This window comes from Dipodomys ordii, unplaced genomic scaffold (assembly GCF_000151885.1).
Source record: "Dipodomys ordii isolate 6190 unplaced genomic scaffold, Dord_2.0 Scaffold34, whole genome shotgun sequence".
Classification (NCBI taxonomy): domain Eukaryota; kingdom Metazoa; phylum Chordata; class Mammalia; order Rodentia; family Heteromyidae; genus Dipodomys; species Dipodomys ordii.
The window spans coordinates 564,400-583,427 of record NW_012267250.1 but is presented as its reverse complement, the minus strand read 5'-3'; the positions used below and the strand labels follow the sequence as shown (position 1 = coordinate 583,427).

General features: G+C 34.8%; 1 protein-coding gene across 5 annotated transcripts in view; it reads left to right on the top strand.

Moving 5' to 3' along the window:
- Nucleotides 1-18,712, top strand: part of Kif20b (kinesin family member 20B) — a 49,087-nt gene extending 30,375 nt beyond the window's left edge. For 3 of the 5 annotated variants that reach the window (XM_013017227.1, XM_013017224.1, XM_013017225.1), the window contains exons 23-33: nucleotides 691-816; nucleotides 2,297-2,421; nucleotides 4,260-4,415; nucleotides 6,125-6,301; nucleotides 7,119-7,229; nucleotides 10,117-10,314; nucleotides 11,009-11,077; nucleotides 13,987-14,073; nucleotides 14,468-14,618; nucleotides 17,085-17,227; nucleotides 18,483-18,712. In XM_013017227.1, the coding sequence (XP_012872681.1) occupies nucleotides 691-816; nucleotides 2,297-2,421; nucleotides 4,260-4,415; nucleotides 6,125-6,301; nucleotides 7,119-7,229; nucleotides 10,117-10,314; nucleotides 11,009-11,077; nucleotides 13,987-14,073; nucleotides 14,468-14,618; nucleotides 17,085-17,227; nucleotides 18,483-18,560 (1,421 nt within the window). In that variant the 3' untranslated portion in view covers nucleotides 18,561-18,712. The remainder of the gene's footprint in view (nucleotides 1-690; nucleotides 817-2,296; nucleotides 2,422-4,259; nucleotides 4,416-6,124; nucleotides 6,302-7,118; nucleotides 7,230-10,116; nucleotides 10,315-11,008; nucleotides 11,078-13,986; nucleotides 14,074-14,467; nucleotides 14,619-17,084; nucleotides 17,228-18,482) is intronic. The other 2 variants (XM_013017228.1, XM_013017226.1) reach the window with 1 other exon arrangement.
- The last annotated feature ends 316 nt before the right edge of the window (nucleotides 18,713-19,028 follow it).

The following is a 19,028-nucleotide window of genomic DNA, read 5'->3' as shown; positions in this document are numbered from 1 at the left end:
GGCTTCGTGCTGTCACAAGCTAATGGGAAACAGGATGCTTTTCTTTGACAAAGCACTTTAATCACAATCTGAAAATCTCTGTTTGGGTTTAAACTTTGTGAGTAGTCTAGATTTACCTTGTAGCTAGAATCAACTGTCTCCTGGCCTGTCTATTTTTTATCTCTGACATCAGAAGCCTTGCCACTCAATCCCTTCACCAGAGGCAACAAACTTTTCTTTTTATTTGTTTGTAGGCAGAGTTAAAATAAAATTGCTTAAGTCATCACTATAGTTATTTTCCAAGAGTTCCAAATCAATTTTAGAAGAGTTGACTTAATAAGTACTAGAAGTAAATATTTGATTTTAAATATTTTTCTGGAATGAGGACTTGATATTTTTGTAATCAAGATTTTTATGTTTATAAGTAATAATAGGATAATTAATTTCATGTCAAAAGGTTCTTTTTCCATCTCTTTTCAGTCCTCCAAGCATTGATCTGTACATCTGTTATACGTGTGTGTGTGTGTGTGTGTGTGTGTGTGTATGAGATGTATGCCAGTAGGTATTGAATATAAAGTAATTAATAAAACAGTGCTTCTAATCATGTGAGAATAATAATTGTTGATAAAGGGTATTTTAGTTGTAGAAGTATTTAAGGAAAATTGAATTTAAATGTTTCAAACTTCTAAAATATTTTCTTCAAATATTTAGAACTAAATATTAAAGAGAAAATTATTAACGACATGCGAATGACACTGGCAGAACAAGAGCAAACTCAAGTAGAACAAGACCAGGTACTGGAAGCTAGATTAGAAGAAACTAATTGGCTGACCACAGGTAAAACAAGATTGCTTAAACTCTTGTTTCCTTAGCTGTTTTATCTTTTTAAAGTAGTGTGGAATGGATAGTAATACTCAATGAAAAAATGTTTTTTGAGTGTCCTGTCATTTGTCATTTTTCCACTTTGATAGAAACTGATGTATCTAAGTAAAATTATATGTGTAAAGAAGGATACTCTTAATGACTTAGGAATTTTCAGTTTCAAGATGTTCCCAGACATCAAAAATAGATTTTGAGTTTCACATTTGTCAAAGCTTTTCAAGTTGCCATCTATATTAACTCAGTAAATATTCTGATGCCATTTCCTTCAGAATGCTATCAGTTATTTGCTAATAATTAAGCTATTTATACTCTTGTAGAAAGGTCAAGAACTGTATTTATTATTTTGTATGTTGGGTTCCCAGGACCTTTCACAATTATAACTGTACTCAATTACAATTGAGTCCCCCAAAATTTAGAATTAGAAACTGCCAATGTTATTTTAATATATAACTTTGGTAAGTTACTTTTGTTAAATTATTCTGATTTTTTTCCTCTGTAAAATATTGTTAATAATGACAGTAAAGTGTGTATGTGATTGCAAAGAATTGTTAGGAAGATCACATGAGATTATAAATATGAGATGTTTATAAACCTTGCATATACATGTGTATTGGTTGAATGTATGGGTGATAATGAAAAATTAATGCCACTTCCTATTTCCCCAACTACTTTGATGGTCTTAGCTTAACTTTGCTTGAAAACTGTCCAAAGTTATCGTGCATAATTAAGGTTGAAATGAATTTTTACTATGTTGTCTGAACATTAGTCATTGGATTCCTGAGAGGTTTCTGTAAGTTCTTCATGAAGAACTTGACAAGAACTCTTCTGTACTGGTCTTGGAGCTTGAACTCAGGGCCTGGTGCTGTTCCTTAGCTTTTTTGTTTAAGGCTGGCACACCATCACTTAAGCTACAGCTCTACTACTGGATTTTGGTGGTTAATTGGAGATAAGAGTTTCCTAGACTTTCTTGTCTGGGCTGGCTTCGAACCCTGATCCTCAGAATTTAGCCTCCTGAGTAGCTATAGTGACAGACTGAGTAGCCACCAGTGCTTAATGAGCACCAGGTAGCCAATGCTTCTCATCAGAGCTACTCAGGAGGCTTGGATCTGAGAATTGTGGTTCAACACCCACCCTGGACAGGAAAGTCCATGAGACTCTTATCTCTAAGCACCACCATAAAGTCGAGAATCAAGCTGTGGCTCAAGTGGTAGAGTGCTAGCCTTGAGCAAAAAAGGCTCAAGGACAGTATTCAGGCCTTGAGTTCAAGCCATAGGACCAGCACAAAACCATAAAAGAGTTCAGTTGTTAAAATAGCATCACTTTTTTATTTGTTTCTGGGCTCTACTGAATTTTGTTTGTAATGTATATCTTATCTGTCTCTATATTGTCCAACTTGTGTATGTGTTTTTAAAAATAATTTTATTTCTTCAACTAGAATTGGAAAAGTGGAAGGAAAAATGCAAAGACCTAGAAACCAAAAGTAATCAACGGCCAAATAAAGATGAGGATAACACTGATGTCCTTAATATAAAGCTCTGTAAGCTTCATGATGAGTTACAGGTATGACATTCCTTCTCTGTGTGTCTGTCTCTTTCTTTCTCCTCTGTCTCATAGAATTGAGAATTTAGTTCTGATATGGGTAGAATAATACATAGGAAATACTAACATACCACTAGATACACATTTTCAGTGTACATTGAAATGACATGGACAAAATATTCCTAAACAGTGCATTATGTGCTAAAGAAAATACAATACTTTGGACCTAATTTTATATATTTGTTAATCACCTCTAATGTTTTTGTACATACTTTTCTACTCTTTAAATTTCCTACTCAGCAACAAATACTGCTTCAGAGAAAATGACTATCAGGAAAATTATTAGTGTTAATTCTTTTGCTATGTGTAGAATACAAAAATGGGTGGAATGTTTTTTCTATGGGATTTATTAAATACTGTTTAAATTTTGTACCTGATTTAAGAAGCTACATTCTTAGGTACAATGTTGGAATTATGGGAAACATATTAATGCTTTTGAAAGGTAACTTCTAAATTATTTTATTAAATATAGATGTATATAATTGAACATTGAAAACAAAATAAAAACGTCTTTTCTTGTAACAGTTAATGACTATTATATAGCATTCATTATATAGCTTAGAATTTAACCTTTCTATTACAAAAATCCCAAAGCAGCTAGAATAATTGTCTGTTTACTATGGAAAAAAATGCACAACCATATTGAGAATGTTCATTTAAGAAGTGCTGCTATATTTGCATTTTTCTCAAAAGACAAATCTTACCTAAGATTCAGTATATTTCAAAATAGTGGAATGGACTGCCATAGTTTATCTACAGGTATTATTGTTTGAAACTGAAACACAGTAATAAAACATTTGAAAGTGGTACTATTATTTCTATTTAAAATGGAATTTTACTTAATTTTGAATATATAAAATTAGTTGTCTTAACCCACAGGATCTATAGGACTCACTTTGAAAGTCATTAATATATATTTCTGTCCATTTATTCTAAGTGTTCCCCCTTTCTTATTTTTTTTTGTCAGTCCTAGGGCTTGAACTTGGGGTTTGGGTGCTGTCCCTGAGCTCTTTTGCTCAAGGCTAGCACTCTACCACTTTGAGTCACAGTGCCACTTCCAGTTTTCTGGTAATTAACTGGAGAGGAGTCTCACAGACTTTCCTGTCTAGTCTGGCTTTGAACTACGATCCTCAGATCCCTGCCTGCTGAATAGCTAGGATTATAGGCATGAGCCACCTGCGTGTTCCTTTAATGGTCCTCTTCGACAAGCTATCCTTTACACCCAATAATGTTTTATGCTTGGAACCATACAATTAGAAGTGACTATCACAAAGTAGGTTTTTTTCCCCTGACATTTAAGAAGACTTGGATCACTGTAACTCTTTTCATTTATTTCTTTTTAAACTCACTGACCTTAGCTAGGGCTTTAGACAAAAATTAACTTTATAAAAAAAAAAAGAAAAATCAGGCCCTCGTTGCTCATGCCTGTATTCCTGGTTACTCAGGAGGCTGAGATCTGAGTATTACAGTTTGAAGCCAGCCTGGACAGGAAAGTCTGTGAGATTTATCTCCAATAAACTACAAAAAAGCTAGTGCCTCAAGTGGGAGCACTAGCCTTGAGCAAAATAAGCTCAGAGACAGTGTCCAGGCCCAAAGTTCAAGCCCCGGGACAGGCACATAAAAAAAGAAAAGCAAGCCAGCTAATGTCTTTTTTAAAAAAATAGTCTGAAGTAAATCTTAATTTTGTCATTGAAGAACTTTAATAGTTTTAAACAGTGAGAGTGCTGAATTGTATAAAAACTTTACAAAAACAGATTTTCTGACTACTTAGACATATAATAGTAACTTGTTACTTTCAGGAAGCTGAAGATAAATATAAAGCTGACAGAAAGAAATGGCTAGAAGAAAAAATGATGCTTATAACACAAGCAAAAGAAGCTGAGAATCTGAGAAACAAAGAGATGAAGAAGTATGCTGAAGATAGAGAGCGTTGTTTAAAGCAACAAACTGAAGTGGTCAGTTGCAGGTTTTTTAAAAATGTATTTCATGGGCTGGGAAGGTGGCTCAGTGGTAGAGAGCTTGCCTTGCATGCATGAGGCCCTGGGTTCGATTCCTCAGCACCACATAAGCAAAAAGAAAAAAGCCAGAAGTGGCACTGGGGCTCAAGTGGTAGAGCGCTAGCCTTGAGCTGAAGAGCTGAGGGACAGCGCCCAGGCCCAGAGTTCAGGCCCCACGACCAGACTCCCCCCCCAAAAAAATAAAAATGTATTTCATTATCTTTTGTTTTAATGTAGATTGCCAACTGATGTAATATTTATCGAAGAGTCTTCCCCACTATTCCATAATTTTTGTCATAAATCATTTTTTCAAGGGCTCATTTTTATACATGGTATAGATAAGCTTAGGGTTAAGGTTAATTATTTAAGTATTCAGTTACAATACCATATGTTTAATCATATTGTTTCCACCATTGAATTGCTTTGGTGCTTTTGTAGAATGTCACATATTATGGACCTTCTCTTTAGTTCATTGATTTCTCTGTCCTTATGTCATTGTCATACTGTCTTGACTATTTTTTTGTTGATCATGGGGCTTGAACTCAGGGCCGACCCAGATGCTATCCCTGAACTTTTCTGTTCAAGGCTAGTGCTCTATGCCTTTGAGCCACAGGGCCACTTCTGGTTTTCTGGTGGTTAATCGCATATAAGAATCTCATGGAGGGCTGGGAAGGTGGCTCAGTGGTAGAGCGCTTGCCTTGCATGCATGAGGCCCTGGGTTCAATTCCTCAGCACCACATAAGCAAAAGAAAAAAGCCAGAAGTGGCGCTGTGGCTCAAGTGGTACAGTGCTAGCCTTTTGCTGAAGAGCTGAGGGACAGCGCCCAGGCCCAGAGTTCAGGCCCCACGACCGGACCAAAAAAAAAAACAAAAATAAAAAAAAGAATCTCATGCACATTTTTGCCTAAGCTGGCTTTGAACCGCAATCCTCACATCTCAGCCTCTTGAGTAGCTATGGTTACAGGAGTGAGCCACCAGCACCTAGCTCTGTCATGACTCCTAATAGGTTTTTAAATAACATAGTTGATTGCTTCCACTTTGTTCTTCATTTTAAAAGTACTTGTGACTGCTTTAGATTATTTGCATTTCATATAACTTTGAGAGCTAGCTCTTCTACTTCTATACCTACGTGTACATGCATGATCTTAATTGACCTAGTATACCGGGAGGAGAAATCTTTGGTTCTTGGACACAAGATGTTTCCCCATTTCATTAGCATTCTTTAGTCTCTTTTTCAGCAGTGTTACTTTTTTTATGCTTAAGTGCTCTACATTTTTTCTTAAATTTACTATGAGACACTTTATGATTTTGTGACTCATTACAAATTACTGGTTTTAAATGTTCATTTTCCATTGTTACTGTTAAGTTTATTATTTTACTACAGTTTTACATTTCTCCAAATTTTAGTGGAAATTCCAGAATTTATTTAAAAGAGAAATTATAATTGCTTATTGAAAGACCCATTAGTATTTTTTTTTGAATAAGATGGAGTAGGAATAAGTAAAGTATATGGACATGATGGTATTATGTATTTGGTCTTACAGGTAAGCTTGTCATGTATCTTGTTCACTTTTGCATTGTTGGTGCAGTACACAATAAATATTTCTAAACGTTCTTAGTCATTGTGTTTCAAGATTTACTTTAATGTTTTCTCTGTTTATTGATTAGGAAATACTGACCTCACAGTTGGCAGCGAAAAATAATGACCTTCAAAAATGGAGAGAAGAGCGGGATCAGCTGGTTACAGCTTTAGAAATACAGCTGAAAGCACTGATCTCCAGTAATACACAGAAAGATCATGAAATTGAACAACTGAAAAAGTTTACATCAGAACTTTCTGAAATAGTCAGTAGCATCTTATTTCTATACCTTTTTTTGAACATAGGAATATGTCTGAGCAATTGTCATATAGTTGACAGTTCTCTTGAAATAGTAAAAGACAGTTCATATTAAATCTTATGTGTGCTTTCCTCATGAATTCAGTAAAAATCTTTGTTTTCTGGGCAATACTGACTAGATGATGCAAGAGATATATTTGATGGATAAAATAAGATATGCATTGAAATTTAGCAAACTTAATCATATAGTCTGGTATATATTAAATCACTTGAGTAGAACTATCTTATGAAAAGATGGGATGATGAGTATCCTGCAAGAAAGATTTAGTTATTATTCCTTTTTCTACTCTGATGTTATAGTTGGATTCCCAAGAAGCCTCTAATTTTTCTAAGAATGTGTTATCCTCAAAGCAGCCTTCAAATTTCAGCTCCATTAACTATATCATTTAACATTTGTAGGTCTACTTTTTTTTTTTCCTGGAAAGTAGAAATTGTGATTTTTTTTTTTTTTTTTTGGTAAACAGAAGGAGATAATTGAAAGTAAAATGAGAAAATGTATGCAGAACACTTTGGAAGTAGAAAGCAATCTTTCAGATTTCTTTTTAGATCAGATTCAGAAGAAGCTAGATTGTTGCCCAGCCCTTCCTATACCTAAGTCTCTTAAGGTGAAAGATTGATAGGAGGAGGATTAGGTAAAATCTTTGATGAAGAAACCTTATTTGTACTGTTTTAGTCATTGCAAAGCTAGATTTTTTTATTCTTTATGTGAGGTGTTTAAATATATGTTCAAGTTAAAAATAGCTTTAAAAAAATCTTTGTTTTAGGAAAAACCACCCACAGATCTCCAGCCTAGACATAATAGTTCCACAGAACCTGACATCACTGAAACTGAAATTCAGCCAACAAGTTTTGAAATTCCTAGGAGTACATCAGAGGTAAGTGTTGGATGACAGTATACTTCTTGCTCTCTTTACTCACCACTAATCACTAAATAAGACTTGCAAGTATAATGTAGTCAGTTGTTGCAGGTAATTTGATATATGTGTTTTCAGATGGGTAGAAGAAAATTAGAGATATTAGAAAGAGGTGACATTCTTCAGCGAGAGTAAATCTCCAAATGATATTTTAATCTTCTTTTAGAAATAGGTTTATTAATATAAACTTACAGTCAGAAATAGAAAAATCACAGAAAACAAAATAGATATTGTTATTTGCTCTCTAAGAAGTTTCATTACTAATCATAGCATTAAGTAGTATTTTTTTTTTGTCGGTCATGGGGCTTGAACTCTGGGCTTGGGCACTGTCCTTGCACACTTCAGCTCAAGGTGAGCGCTTTGCTGCTTGAGCTGCTTGAGCCACAGCGCCACTTCTGGTTTTCTAGTGGTTTATTGGAGATAAGAGTCTGATGGACTTTCCTGCCCGGGCTGGCTTTGAACCGTGATCCTCAGATCTCAGCTTCCTGAGTAGCTAGGGTTACGGGCGTGAGCCACTGGTGCCCAGTGTAAGTAGTATTTTTTAATTGTAGCCATGTGATAATTTTGCCAGTCTATTATAAAGTCTTACAATTGAGTGTCTTTAATTTTCATAGGGCTTAAGGTTATGGGAATAACTGACTAGTCGAGTTTCACATTTGAATTCTGAAATAAAAATTCTGTTTCATTTAAAAATGGTGAAGATAACATCACTTTTTAAAAATACATTTATTGGGAGCATATACTTGGGAGTTTTGCTAAACAGTAAGACATGGTCCTCAACTTTAAAGAGTAAGGAATCCGACGTGACAGAAACCCTACCTTATAGGCTAAGTGTTATAATAAAAGCATGAGGCAAACTCTAAAAGGAACATTGAGGAGGAAACAGCATATTTTCCCTGGCTGGTTGTAGAAGTGGATTAGGGATTGTATCTTTCAAGTGAATAAAAGCTTACTAAGCAAAGGATGGGGAAGATAAGGGCATTTTCAACTAGGAAAATAATATGAACCATAAAGTTCAGGAAATGTTTAAAACTGAAGGTAATAATTTATAATCCTGGCTACCTAGGACGCCAAAATTAGGGGGATTGTGATCCTAGACCAGCTCATGGAACAAGTTGGCAAGGCCCTATTTTAACCCGTAAGCAGGGCATCATCTCAAGATATAGGAGGCATAAGTAATAGGATTGCAATCCAGGCTGACTTGAATCATAAACAAGGTTTAATTCTTGATTACCTGTGCAGTTACATATAATGGGGCACTAACTTCTTCATAAATTTGTATATATTGTCCTAAAATCTTCTGGTTAGTTTATATTTCATCGTTTGAGGTAATTATATTGCTATTTTCTTTTGTGTACTTTGGCTCCCTTTTAATATACTTAACTAGACTGAATGTATATATGCCTATGACCTGGGCTTTTTTTTTTGAAGATTAAAACTATCTTTATTCACAGATAATGTGTATATACACACAATTGGAACTAATAAACCCATCTCCTTTATTAGTCTCAATGAGAACATCAAAAAGAATAAAATGCTCAAGAATAAATTTAACCAAGGAGGTACAACACATGTATAGGATGATCTATAAAGCATTGTTGTAGAATGGAATGTAAAATGAAAAGCATCCTTGCTCATAATTATAATATTTCCCCAAGCAAGTTGAGATTCTGTGTGATTCCTATGAAAACTCTAATGGTCATTTTTTACAGAAATGAAAAAGCTATTTCTAAAATTCATATGGAATTACAAGGTTCCCTGTATAGATAGAAAAACCTTTAAAAAAAACTCTAAAAACTTTCCTGATTTTAAAACTTTTTTGACAAATAAAAACACAGTTGAAGTACTGGCATTAGGATAGGCATGTCAATCAATAGACTAGAATTGTCAGTCAAAAAAATTCCCCAAGCCCCATGACAGACAGATGACCTGGGCTTCTTGTAGTGGCTAGATTTTTGAATTGGGGCATTGTGTGAAGGGGAAGTATTCTGAAAACTAGCATTCCTAAAACATAGGATAGAAGTTATAATATTTTTTTGATGTAGTCTTAGAGAACCAGTCTAACTCGATTATCTCCTTGATGACCCTGGAGGTCATTAAAACTAGCCTGGATTCAATGAGAAGAGAGTGAAAGGACTTTCTCAATGGGAAAAGTAGCAAAGAATATTTACAGTTAACTTGAAATCTATCATTACTCTAGGCTCTTCCCTGGTGATTTTTGAATTAGTAGATTACGTAAAGAAGTCCAGCAATCATTTGAGCAAATTCTGTATTCTTATGATAATGTAAATGTGGAAAATGCTGTTCTCTGAGTTCTCACCAATATTTTGTTAGTATTGAATGTAAACTCAGAGCTTCATGCATGCTGCGTTCAGCCTACTATGTTATATACGCCCCTGGCTCTACTTTTCCCTAATTTTAACATAGTGTATATAAACCCAGAGAAGGTTGCCAAGTCAATCTTTTAGTCCTTGGTGTGACCCATACTTTACCTTTTTCCCCAATTTGTTGTCTTAAATAGTCATTTGTAGCCTGGAACTGGTGGCCATGGCTGTAATCCTAGCTACTCAGAAGGCTCAACTCTAGTACATTGAGGTTTGAAGCCAGCCCGGGTAGAAGTCTAGTAGACTCCAACTCCAGTCGAACAGCAAAAAAGCTAGGCTTCAAATATTCTCAAGTGGTAGAGCTCCAACTTTGAATGAGAAAGCCGAAGTGAGCATGAAGCCCCTGAAGTTACCCCCTGTACCAAATAGTAAACTATTAATTAAATTCATTAATTAATTGACAAGATTTTTTATGGTTTATAAGCTCATACTCTACAAATTGTTTTTTTCTGTTTCTATTTTAGGATGGATCTTTAGTTCTCGATTCATGTGAAGTATCAACAGAAAATGAACCCAGTACTCGATTTCCAAAACCTGAATTAGAGATTCAGTTTACACCTTTACAGCCAAACAAAATGGCAGTGAAACATCCTGGTTGTGCCACACCAGTGACAGTTAAGATTTCCAAGGCTCGAAAGAGGAAGAGTAGCGAAATGGATGAGGTAAATATTGAACTGATGAGTGTATTTAATAAGCAAATTTTATTAAGTTCAGTTATAGCATATAGTTAGGCTCGGCCACCCTGCTCCAAACTGATTTGAACACCAATATCATAATTTATGTTATATTTTATGCTAGTTAGGAAAAATATTGTGGCTTAATAGGTCCTCAGACAAAAATCTCTGGATATTAAAATCCATAGCTTATTCTTTGTTCCACTTAAATTATAATAGGTCAAATACTGGAGAACTAGTACTTCAACATACTAGTTTGACTCAAACAATAAATTTCCCTTCAGTAGAAAAGAAAAAGATTGATAAAGAAATTAGAGAGACTGAAATCAGTAACTTGCTTAACTATTATTAAAATTTCAGGTCTCTGTACTCAGCAAATTATAGATTTTAGAAAGTTTGCTTTTTTTTAAATATATATGTAGTAATAGGCTAAAAACTCTTACCTCTTACAGCATCTTGATATTATTGTCAGCAAACCTTTTGTTCTCTCTTAGCCATGTGCATTTGGCAATGAGATAAGCTTTCTAATCCTCTGTTTCCTCTATTTTAAAATAATTGATTATATGTTTAAAATTATTAGCATTCTCTCTGCATGTAGAGATACATAAAAATTTTTTAAAGTAACTTTTTAAAAGTTTAACTCTAGCAAAAATAACTTCAACTTTCTTTTACTCCTTTAAAGTGTAGTATATTTTCAAGCTGGTGGAAGAGCAGAAATAGTATTAACCATACTCCTGAAGCTCTCTGTCAGGTAATAAATTTGCCAAGGGGATATTATTTAGCATATTTCCCCTGCCACACATACTACACCTTTAAAGTCTTAATAGTTTAAAGTCTTAATAGTCTTAATAGTTAACTTTATTTCTATAGTTACTTATATTCAGGGTTTTGTTTGTTTGTTTACTGAGTTAGTACTGGGGCTTGAAGTAATCTTCCTTGCTCAAGGCTGACACTATTACTTGAGCCATACCTGGCTTTTTGCTGATTAATTGGCATTAAGAGTTTGGGATTTAGTCGGGTGTTAGTGACTAGTAATCCTAGCTACTGAGGTGCTGAGATCTGAGGATCAAGGTTCAAAGCCAGCCGGCAAGGAAAATCTATGAAACTCTTTATCTCCAGTTCGCCACCAGAAAACCAGAAGTGGCACTGTGGCTCAAGGTGGTAGGGTGCTAGTGCTAGCAGAAAAGCTCAGGGATAGTGCCCAGGTCCTGAGTTCAGTTTTGTTGGTCCTGACCAACAAAAAAAAAGTGTTTGGTATTTGTTTGGCTTCACATTGTGATCCTCAGATCTCAGCCTCTTGAATAGCTAGGATTACAGGCATGAGCCACAAGTATGACACTTTAAATACTGAGTATCAATATACTTTTATTTTTTTTAATTTTATTTGTGAACATACTGTACAGAGGGGTTACAATTACATGGGCAGGATAATGCATACATTTCTTACCAAGCATTGCAGCCTCCTCCTTTGTTTACCCTTCACCTCCCTTCCCAGCCTCCCCCCTCCCCCCCCACCCAATCCTTCCCCCCTCCTTCCCCCACCGACGTTGTAAAGCTCGTTTTTGACATGACATTTTGTACTTCTCATTGTTGCAACAGGTCCACCTGAATCCTTAAATGACTTGTTTTTCCCCATCTCCTCCACAAGTTATACTGACATCAAATATAGTGAAAGCGGGGGTTATACTGTTGGGGAGGGACATACAAAGCAACAAAGAAATAATCTTATAAATGCGTTAGAAACACATGCATGAAAGAAAAAAAACATTAACATACATATCTAAGGGTTCATTTTCCTGACATCACATTATCTGACCTTTTCCGCTTGACTCATACATATACTAGATATTGCCAATAAGGGAAACCATGGGACCTATGTTTCTTTGGGCCTGGCTTACTTCACTTAATATAATTTTTACCACTAAAGTACTAAGTATTTGAATTTCATTATCATCTCATCCTCATCTATGTCATGTTGACTTTCCTTGGTTCATTTTTCTTATTGAGTATCAATACACTCTAAAGACCACTAAAGCACTACATATTTGAATTATATCATCATCATCGTCTTCATTATCATCATCATCTATGTCATGTTGACTTTCCTTGGTTCATTTTTCTTCCTAAGGAAAAGAAAGTTGAGTATCATACAATTACTTATTTTGTTGTCAATATGTATTCTTCATCTGTGTGTCAAATAATTTTCAGATTGCTATTATCTAGATATGTGATCATGGAACTTTAATTTTTTAACTGATTTGCTATACCTTCACTGGGTCCTTATGAAAATAATTTTTATAGTACTATATTTAATCCAGTACAGTAAAGACCACAAAGACCTCTTTACTGAACACTCTGAATTGATGGGTTAAGTTTATAGCCATTTCCATTTACTTTCCATGATTGCCATCTTTCCCCTTTCATGGAATCTTATCACATTACTACCTTCTTTTTTCTATTGAGTTCTTTTGTTCAGCTATAATATTGTTTCTGCTTCTCCTTTTTCATTTAGTCCTCTCTCTCTTTAGGCTTATGTTCCTTATTGCAATTAAGATTTACCATACTTAAAAATTCAGTTAATTTATTTACCAAAAGGCAATCCTCTGTGAGATTATGTGGGGAAATAAAGAGAAAGATACTATGTCTATTAGTTAAGAAGCAAAGTATTGTAGTAGTAATATTCTCACGATTTACTTGAGTGAAGTAACATTCAACTTAGATTTTGCTGGTGCCAACTTTTTTTTTTTTTTAATGCTTGTCCTGAGGCTTGATCTCTGGGCTTACTCTGTTCCTAACGTGTTGTTTTCAAGGCTAGTGTTCTATCACTTGAGCTACAACTCCACTTTCAGCTTTTTGTGGTTCATTGGAGATAAGAGTCTCACAGACTTGCCCTACCTTGTGCTGGCTTCAAGCCTTGAGACTTATTCCTCAGATCTCATCCTCCTGAGTAGCTAGCATTACAGGTTTGATCCACTAGCTCCTGGCTCCAACTTTTTTTCATCCTAGTATTGAGTATTAAACCAAGGGCTTCCCACACTTATTAAGCAAGTACTATACCATTTAAGTCACATACCCACCAAGCCCAGTGATGCCAAATTTCAATGCAGACTGTTAGACATAGATGCCAGTATGATTTGTTAGTTGGGAAAGGGTAGGTACATTGTTGTGCTTAAAGATGTAGTTCAAATAAAATCCAATATTTCTTCTAGGCTTTTCATTTAGCTCATGTAATTTTATAATCGTAGGTCTGAAAAAGTCACACTTTTAGTCAGGGATTCTCATTCTCAGCATATTTGACATCTTAGGGGTTGCACACTTCTTCATTCTGGGGCTATTATGAAAATTGTAGGCATGTTTAGTAGTATTCTTGTCCTTTGCCCACTAGTTGTTAATAATATGCTCCTTATCTCTGCAAAGACAACCCAAAATAACTCCAGACATTACCTGTCAAATAGGAACAAAAGGTTTCTTTTTGGGTTTCTCCAAAATTGACAGTTTATCTAATTTAATTGTAAAAATTTGATCTCTGAGGTCAAATTGTTCCTGATTAAGAACCACTATTTTAAGCAGTAATATAACCTTTGAAAGATTTTTTATTTTTGAGTCTAGAGAAAAAATATTGTCAAGAAAATAACCAGTGCTGAATTTGTTATTTTTAAGGACTTGGTGAAATGTGAAAATAAAAAGAATGCTACACCTAAGTTCCTAGGAATTCCTAGAAATTCTCCTGTCAAAAAGGAACAAAAGGTTTGTCTTTGGATTTGTCCATATTTGACCATTTCTATAATTTACATTATAAAATGGAAGCCAGAAATTAAGATGTCAAATTCTGATTAGAAATTATCCAGAAATCCAGTTGTATCTAGTTGTATTTACCGTCCAATTTTTAATGTCTTCAGCATGCACTATAAACTTAAGAATTTGGCCATTGGCAGGTACCTCATGCTTTTACTTCTAACTTAACATTCTAATTACTCATTTTGCAAACTCATTTTGCATACCTTCTCTGTCCCTCTCTGATTTTTTAATTCCAAATTTCTTACCTAAGAATTCATAATTTATCTCTTGTCTCTTTAGAATCATAGCATTTCTTTGTAATATTTCTCACTGACAATTAAAAAAAAACATATTCTTTTATTAGGTTTCCATGCGTCCATCGTCTAAGAAAACATATTCTTTACGGAGTCAGGCACCCACAGTTAGTGTAAACTTATCCACTAAGAAAAAAGAAGGAACGCTACAGAAATTTGGAGACTTCTTACAACACTCTCCAACAATTCTTCAGTCAAAAGGTTTGCAGAAAATTAAATGACCTAGTTCTAATGTGCCTCCTAATATTTGATTTCAGTGAGTGCTTTAAGCCAGAATTGTCCTATACTATTTAATGTGGGAAGAAACAGGTGAAAGGATGGTGTGCGTAGGTAGCTCCCCCATTGGAGGAGAGAGGCTTACCTTAAGTACTTTATCCAGACAGAACAAGCTGATTAACAGAGGTGCATACAAATCTACATGTATATGTTAATGCTATTGATCACGTCAGCGGCATATATTTTCTGTAATATATTGAATTTACAAAAATATGCGTAGTGAATTTTTCTTTATAATATTGACATGGTAGAACCTGTGCCTTCAGTAAGTTATGTACTGTACATATCCACATGCACATATATTCATGCATATATGCATATCTACCATAGGGATTTATTACAGTCAGATTACTAGAAAAGAATAAGGAATGTTCTTGAAATTCTAGGTAGCATTATGTACTTGGCATGTAGAGTTTGGGGGGTGGGCGCACGTGGATTTTGTTTTTGTTTTTTTCTTGGTAGGATTACCTGAATGAAAGTGAAATGTTTGGGATGAGAATTGGGAAGGTTGGAAAAGTACTAGAACAGTTGGGTTGAATCAAATAAGTTATATAAAAATAGTTTTTGTAAAAGTTTATTAGAGAGGTTCCTTAACTTTCTTGGTTCAGTGACCTTAGTGTCTCAGTAATTTTTTCAGTGTGCCCTGATATCTAAGAATTACTTGATAGCTTATCCATTAGGATAAACTGAACTACTTCTCATATCAAGGATCACTATTTTATTGTATTTTATTTTATTTTTTATTTTTTCTGGTCGTGGGGACTGAACTCTGGGCTTGGGCGCTGTCCCTTAGCTTCTCATCTCAAGGCTAGCGCTCTACCACTTGAGCCACAGTGCCATGCTTAGGAATTGAACCCAGGGCCTCAGGCATGCAAGGCAAGACTCTACCACTGAGCTACCTTCCTAGCCCCAGGATCACTATTTTCTGTGAGGGCCGAAAATATTTCTGAGGTACTCTTTTTTTTTTTTTTTTTGCCAGTCCTGGGGCTTGAACTTAGGGCCTGTGTACTGTCCCTGTGTTTTCTTTTGCTCAAGGCTAGCAGTCTACTACTTGAGCCACAGCACCACTTCTGGCTTTTTCCATTTGTGTGTACTGAAGAATCGAACCCAGGGCTTCATGCATGCTGGGCAAGCACTCTATCAGTAGACTACATTCCCAGCATATCTGTAGTACTCTTACAAGTTTGTTGCACTGCACTTTAAAAGAGTACAATTTTAAGCATTTGTATAAGTAAGAAATACTAATTGCTAATTATTTATATTCAGAGAGGCAGGACTTATGTTAATTTTGAGATGCCCCACATAACCCGCAGTAGGTGAGAGATCACTGTAGTTTATTGGAGATAAGAGTCTCATGCGTTTTCCTTCTAGGACTGGATTTGAACAACAGTCCTCAGATCTTAGCCTTCAAGCATGAGTCACCAGTCTCCAGCTGACATCTTTAATTGTTATTTTTTGTTGTTGTTAGCTATAGGGCTTGAACGCTGGGTTTGGCCTTCTGCTTAAGGCTAGTGCTCTGCCACTTGAGCCACAGCGTCACTTCCAGTTTTCTGGTGGTTAATTGGAGATAAGAGTCTCAGGGACTTTCCTGCTCAAGCTGGCTTTAAACTGTGATCCTCAGATCTCAGCCTCCTGAGTAGCTAGGATTATTGACATGAGCCACCAATACACAGCATGACAGCTTTAATCTTAATAGCTTCTGACCATCCTTCTTTCTAGTCTTGAGCCATTACTCTCTTTTGCTTTTTTGTATAGATCTCTTTTGCTTTTTTAAATAGAGTTTGCAATTATGAAGTATTTTACTGAATCTTCATTATGGGCACCTTTATGTAATAGTATTGAACTAAATATATCACCTTATATATTGATTAATTTCTCAGTTTTGGGGTTGTTTTTGGCTGTACTGGGGTTTGAACTCCGGAACTTGTACTTACTAGATAAGTGTGCTGTCATTCCTCTTAGCTTTAGTTATTTTTGCAAGAGGTCTTGTGTGTGTTTGTTGTTGTTTTGTCGGTCATGGGGCTTGAACCCTGGGACTGAGTGCTGTCCCTCAGCTCTTCAGTTCAAGGCTAGCGCTCTACCACTTGAGGTACAGCACCACTTCCACTTGTGTGTTTTTTTAGCGTTTTGTTTTTCTTTTTGTTTTTTGCTGGCAGTAGGAATAGGACCACAATCCACCTTCCTGTGTATATGGAACCATGATCCTTTTGATTCCTACCTCCTAAGTAGCTAGGATTTGCAAGAGTGTTAAGTTTAAGTTTTTTCCTGTCATTGTTTCTGTTTTACATCATTTTTAAATTTGTGTATGTTTTATCATTATTAAGGATTTCAAATCTTAATAATTTTCTGCAGTCAGGGAATTATCTCAAAAATTAACCTTCTTATTTATAGCAAAGAAGATAATAGAAACCATGAGTGCGCCAAAGCTCTCAAATGTAGAAGCAAGTAAAGAAAATGTGTCTCAACCAAAAAGAACCAAAAGGAAATTGTACACAAATGAAATTTCATCTCCTATTGATATTTCTGGCCAAGTGGTAAGCTAGCATATCAGTTTTCACTAATGTAAAACTATTTGTGTTGTAAAATTCTGAAATATATATAAATTATCATTTTGTAGATTTAAATTATTATTTTAGATGTCTACTACCTTCTTTAAATGTTACATTCTTGGTGTCAGATATAACTTTATAGTAATTAAATATAAATATTCCATTAATATATATAACTATAATATATTTGCATTGAAATCGCATCAGAGGAATATATTTCCATCAGTAGCACTATCATGATTTAATAGTTTATTTACCACTTGAGTATATTTCTCTGGTATAATAACTGAACAAATATAGGTCTAAATTTGCCTTAAAAATATAGAGTTGACATTTAGCCATTTCTTCCCACCTTTACTCTCAGCCTTCCAGGCTCTATTAAGAAAAGATGGTAGCTGTCACCCTGACTCTGCGAGTCATTCTCCTCACTCAGAACAGTTAGTGCTGTAACAGGGATGATACTGATTTCCTATCATGCTTGCATTTGCTTAGTGGATGAAAGTGAAGGTAGCAAATGATTAAAAGAAAAGATTTCAGTCAGAAGTGGCCAAGAAAAATCAGGAGAGACTTTTATTTTTGTCTTGAAATAGTAGCTTTCAGATAGGACACTGATACTTAATAAAACTGGTTAAAGAATTAGGGTTGATTAGAACATGCTATTGTAAGTACTGTTCTGTTAGTCACTTTTTACCATCTGTCTGATTAGTACATAATTTCCTCTCTTGCCTGAGATCATTTCTTTTCTTAGTTTCAGTATAATGTGTTTTCTACTTCCTAAGTTATATACTTGTTGCCGTGAAAGGTCATTTCTTAAAATTGGCTGAGCCATTTGTCTCCAGATACTTTAATCATTGTAAATCTCATGTATACTCTGAATTTAGTGCTGAGGGTAAGTTATTTTAATTCTACAATTAGATACTGTAATCTTTTACAAAATCAATTTTTCTTGCATGTATCTTAATAGAAGATGATATATCTATAGTCAAAGAGACAGAAAGACTAATGTACCTGATAGTACCTATGAAATGTGAATGATTAGGCACATGAACATATATCATCAATCATTTTGAACAAGTCTTCATTTTTCCCCCATTTTTGAGACACTGAAAATTGTTCATTTGAGATTTTAAGTATAAGTTAAATTATTTTTATAAAGTTCTACAAGAGGATTTCCGTTCAAGATGTCAGTTTGAGTACAGTGTATCATGATATAACCTCTTTGGTGTTTTTCGTATTTCAGATTTTCATGGAGCAGAAAGTAAAGGAGAGTGATCACCAGATTCTCAAACGACGACTTCGAACAAGAATAGCCAAATAACAAACTTTTGGGGCAATGTCTTATGTAAATTTCATAATCATAATGACTGTAACTTGTAATATACAGATAACTATATTATGATACATTTGATCCCTCTGTACAGAAATTGTTTTATATAGCCTAATTTTAATTCAATAAAGAAATCAATCATTTATACTTGTGTGAGCTGTATAGGCCTTTTTGATAATAGTTTCTTTGCTAACTGTGTATTTCCCTCATCTCAGTAATTGGATCAGTGAAGATTCTAGGAAAAGTTGTTACTTTTATGATTCTACTGTATTATAGTTAGGATTTAGGGAGTAAGCATTTATAGGTGTTTTATTTGCAAAAACATGATTGTATACTGTTTAGGAGAGATCCCAGGTCTTTAATTAGAATGTCTTCTGTTTTCTTTGCATCAATTGACTGTACAAGGGGGTTTCATTTTGGCATTTCTATATATGCACACAGTGAACCCTTCCCACCACT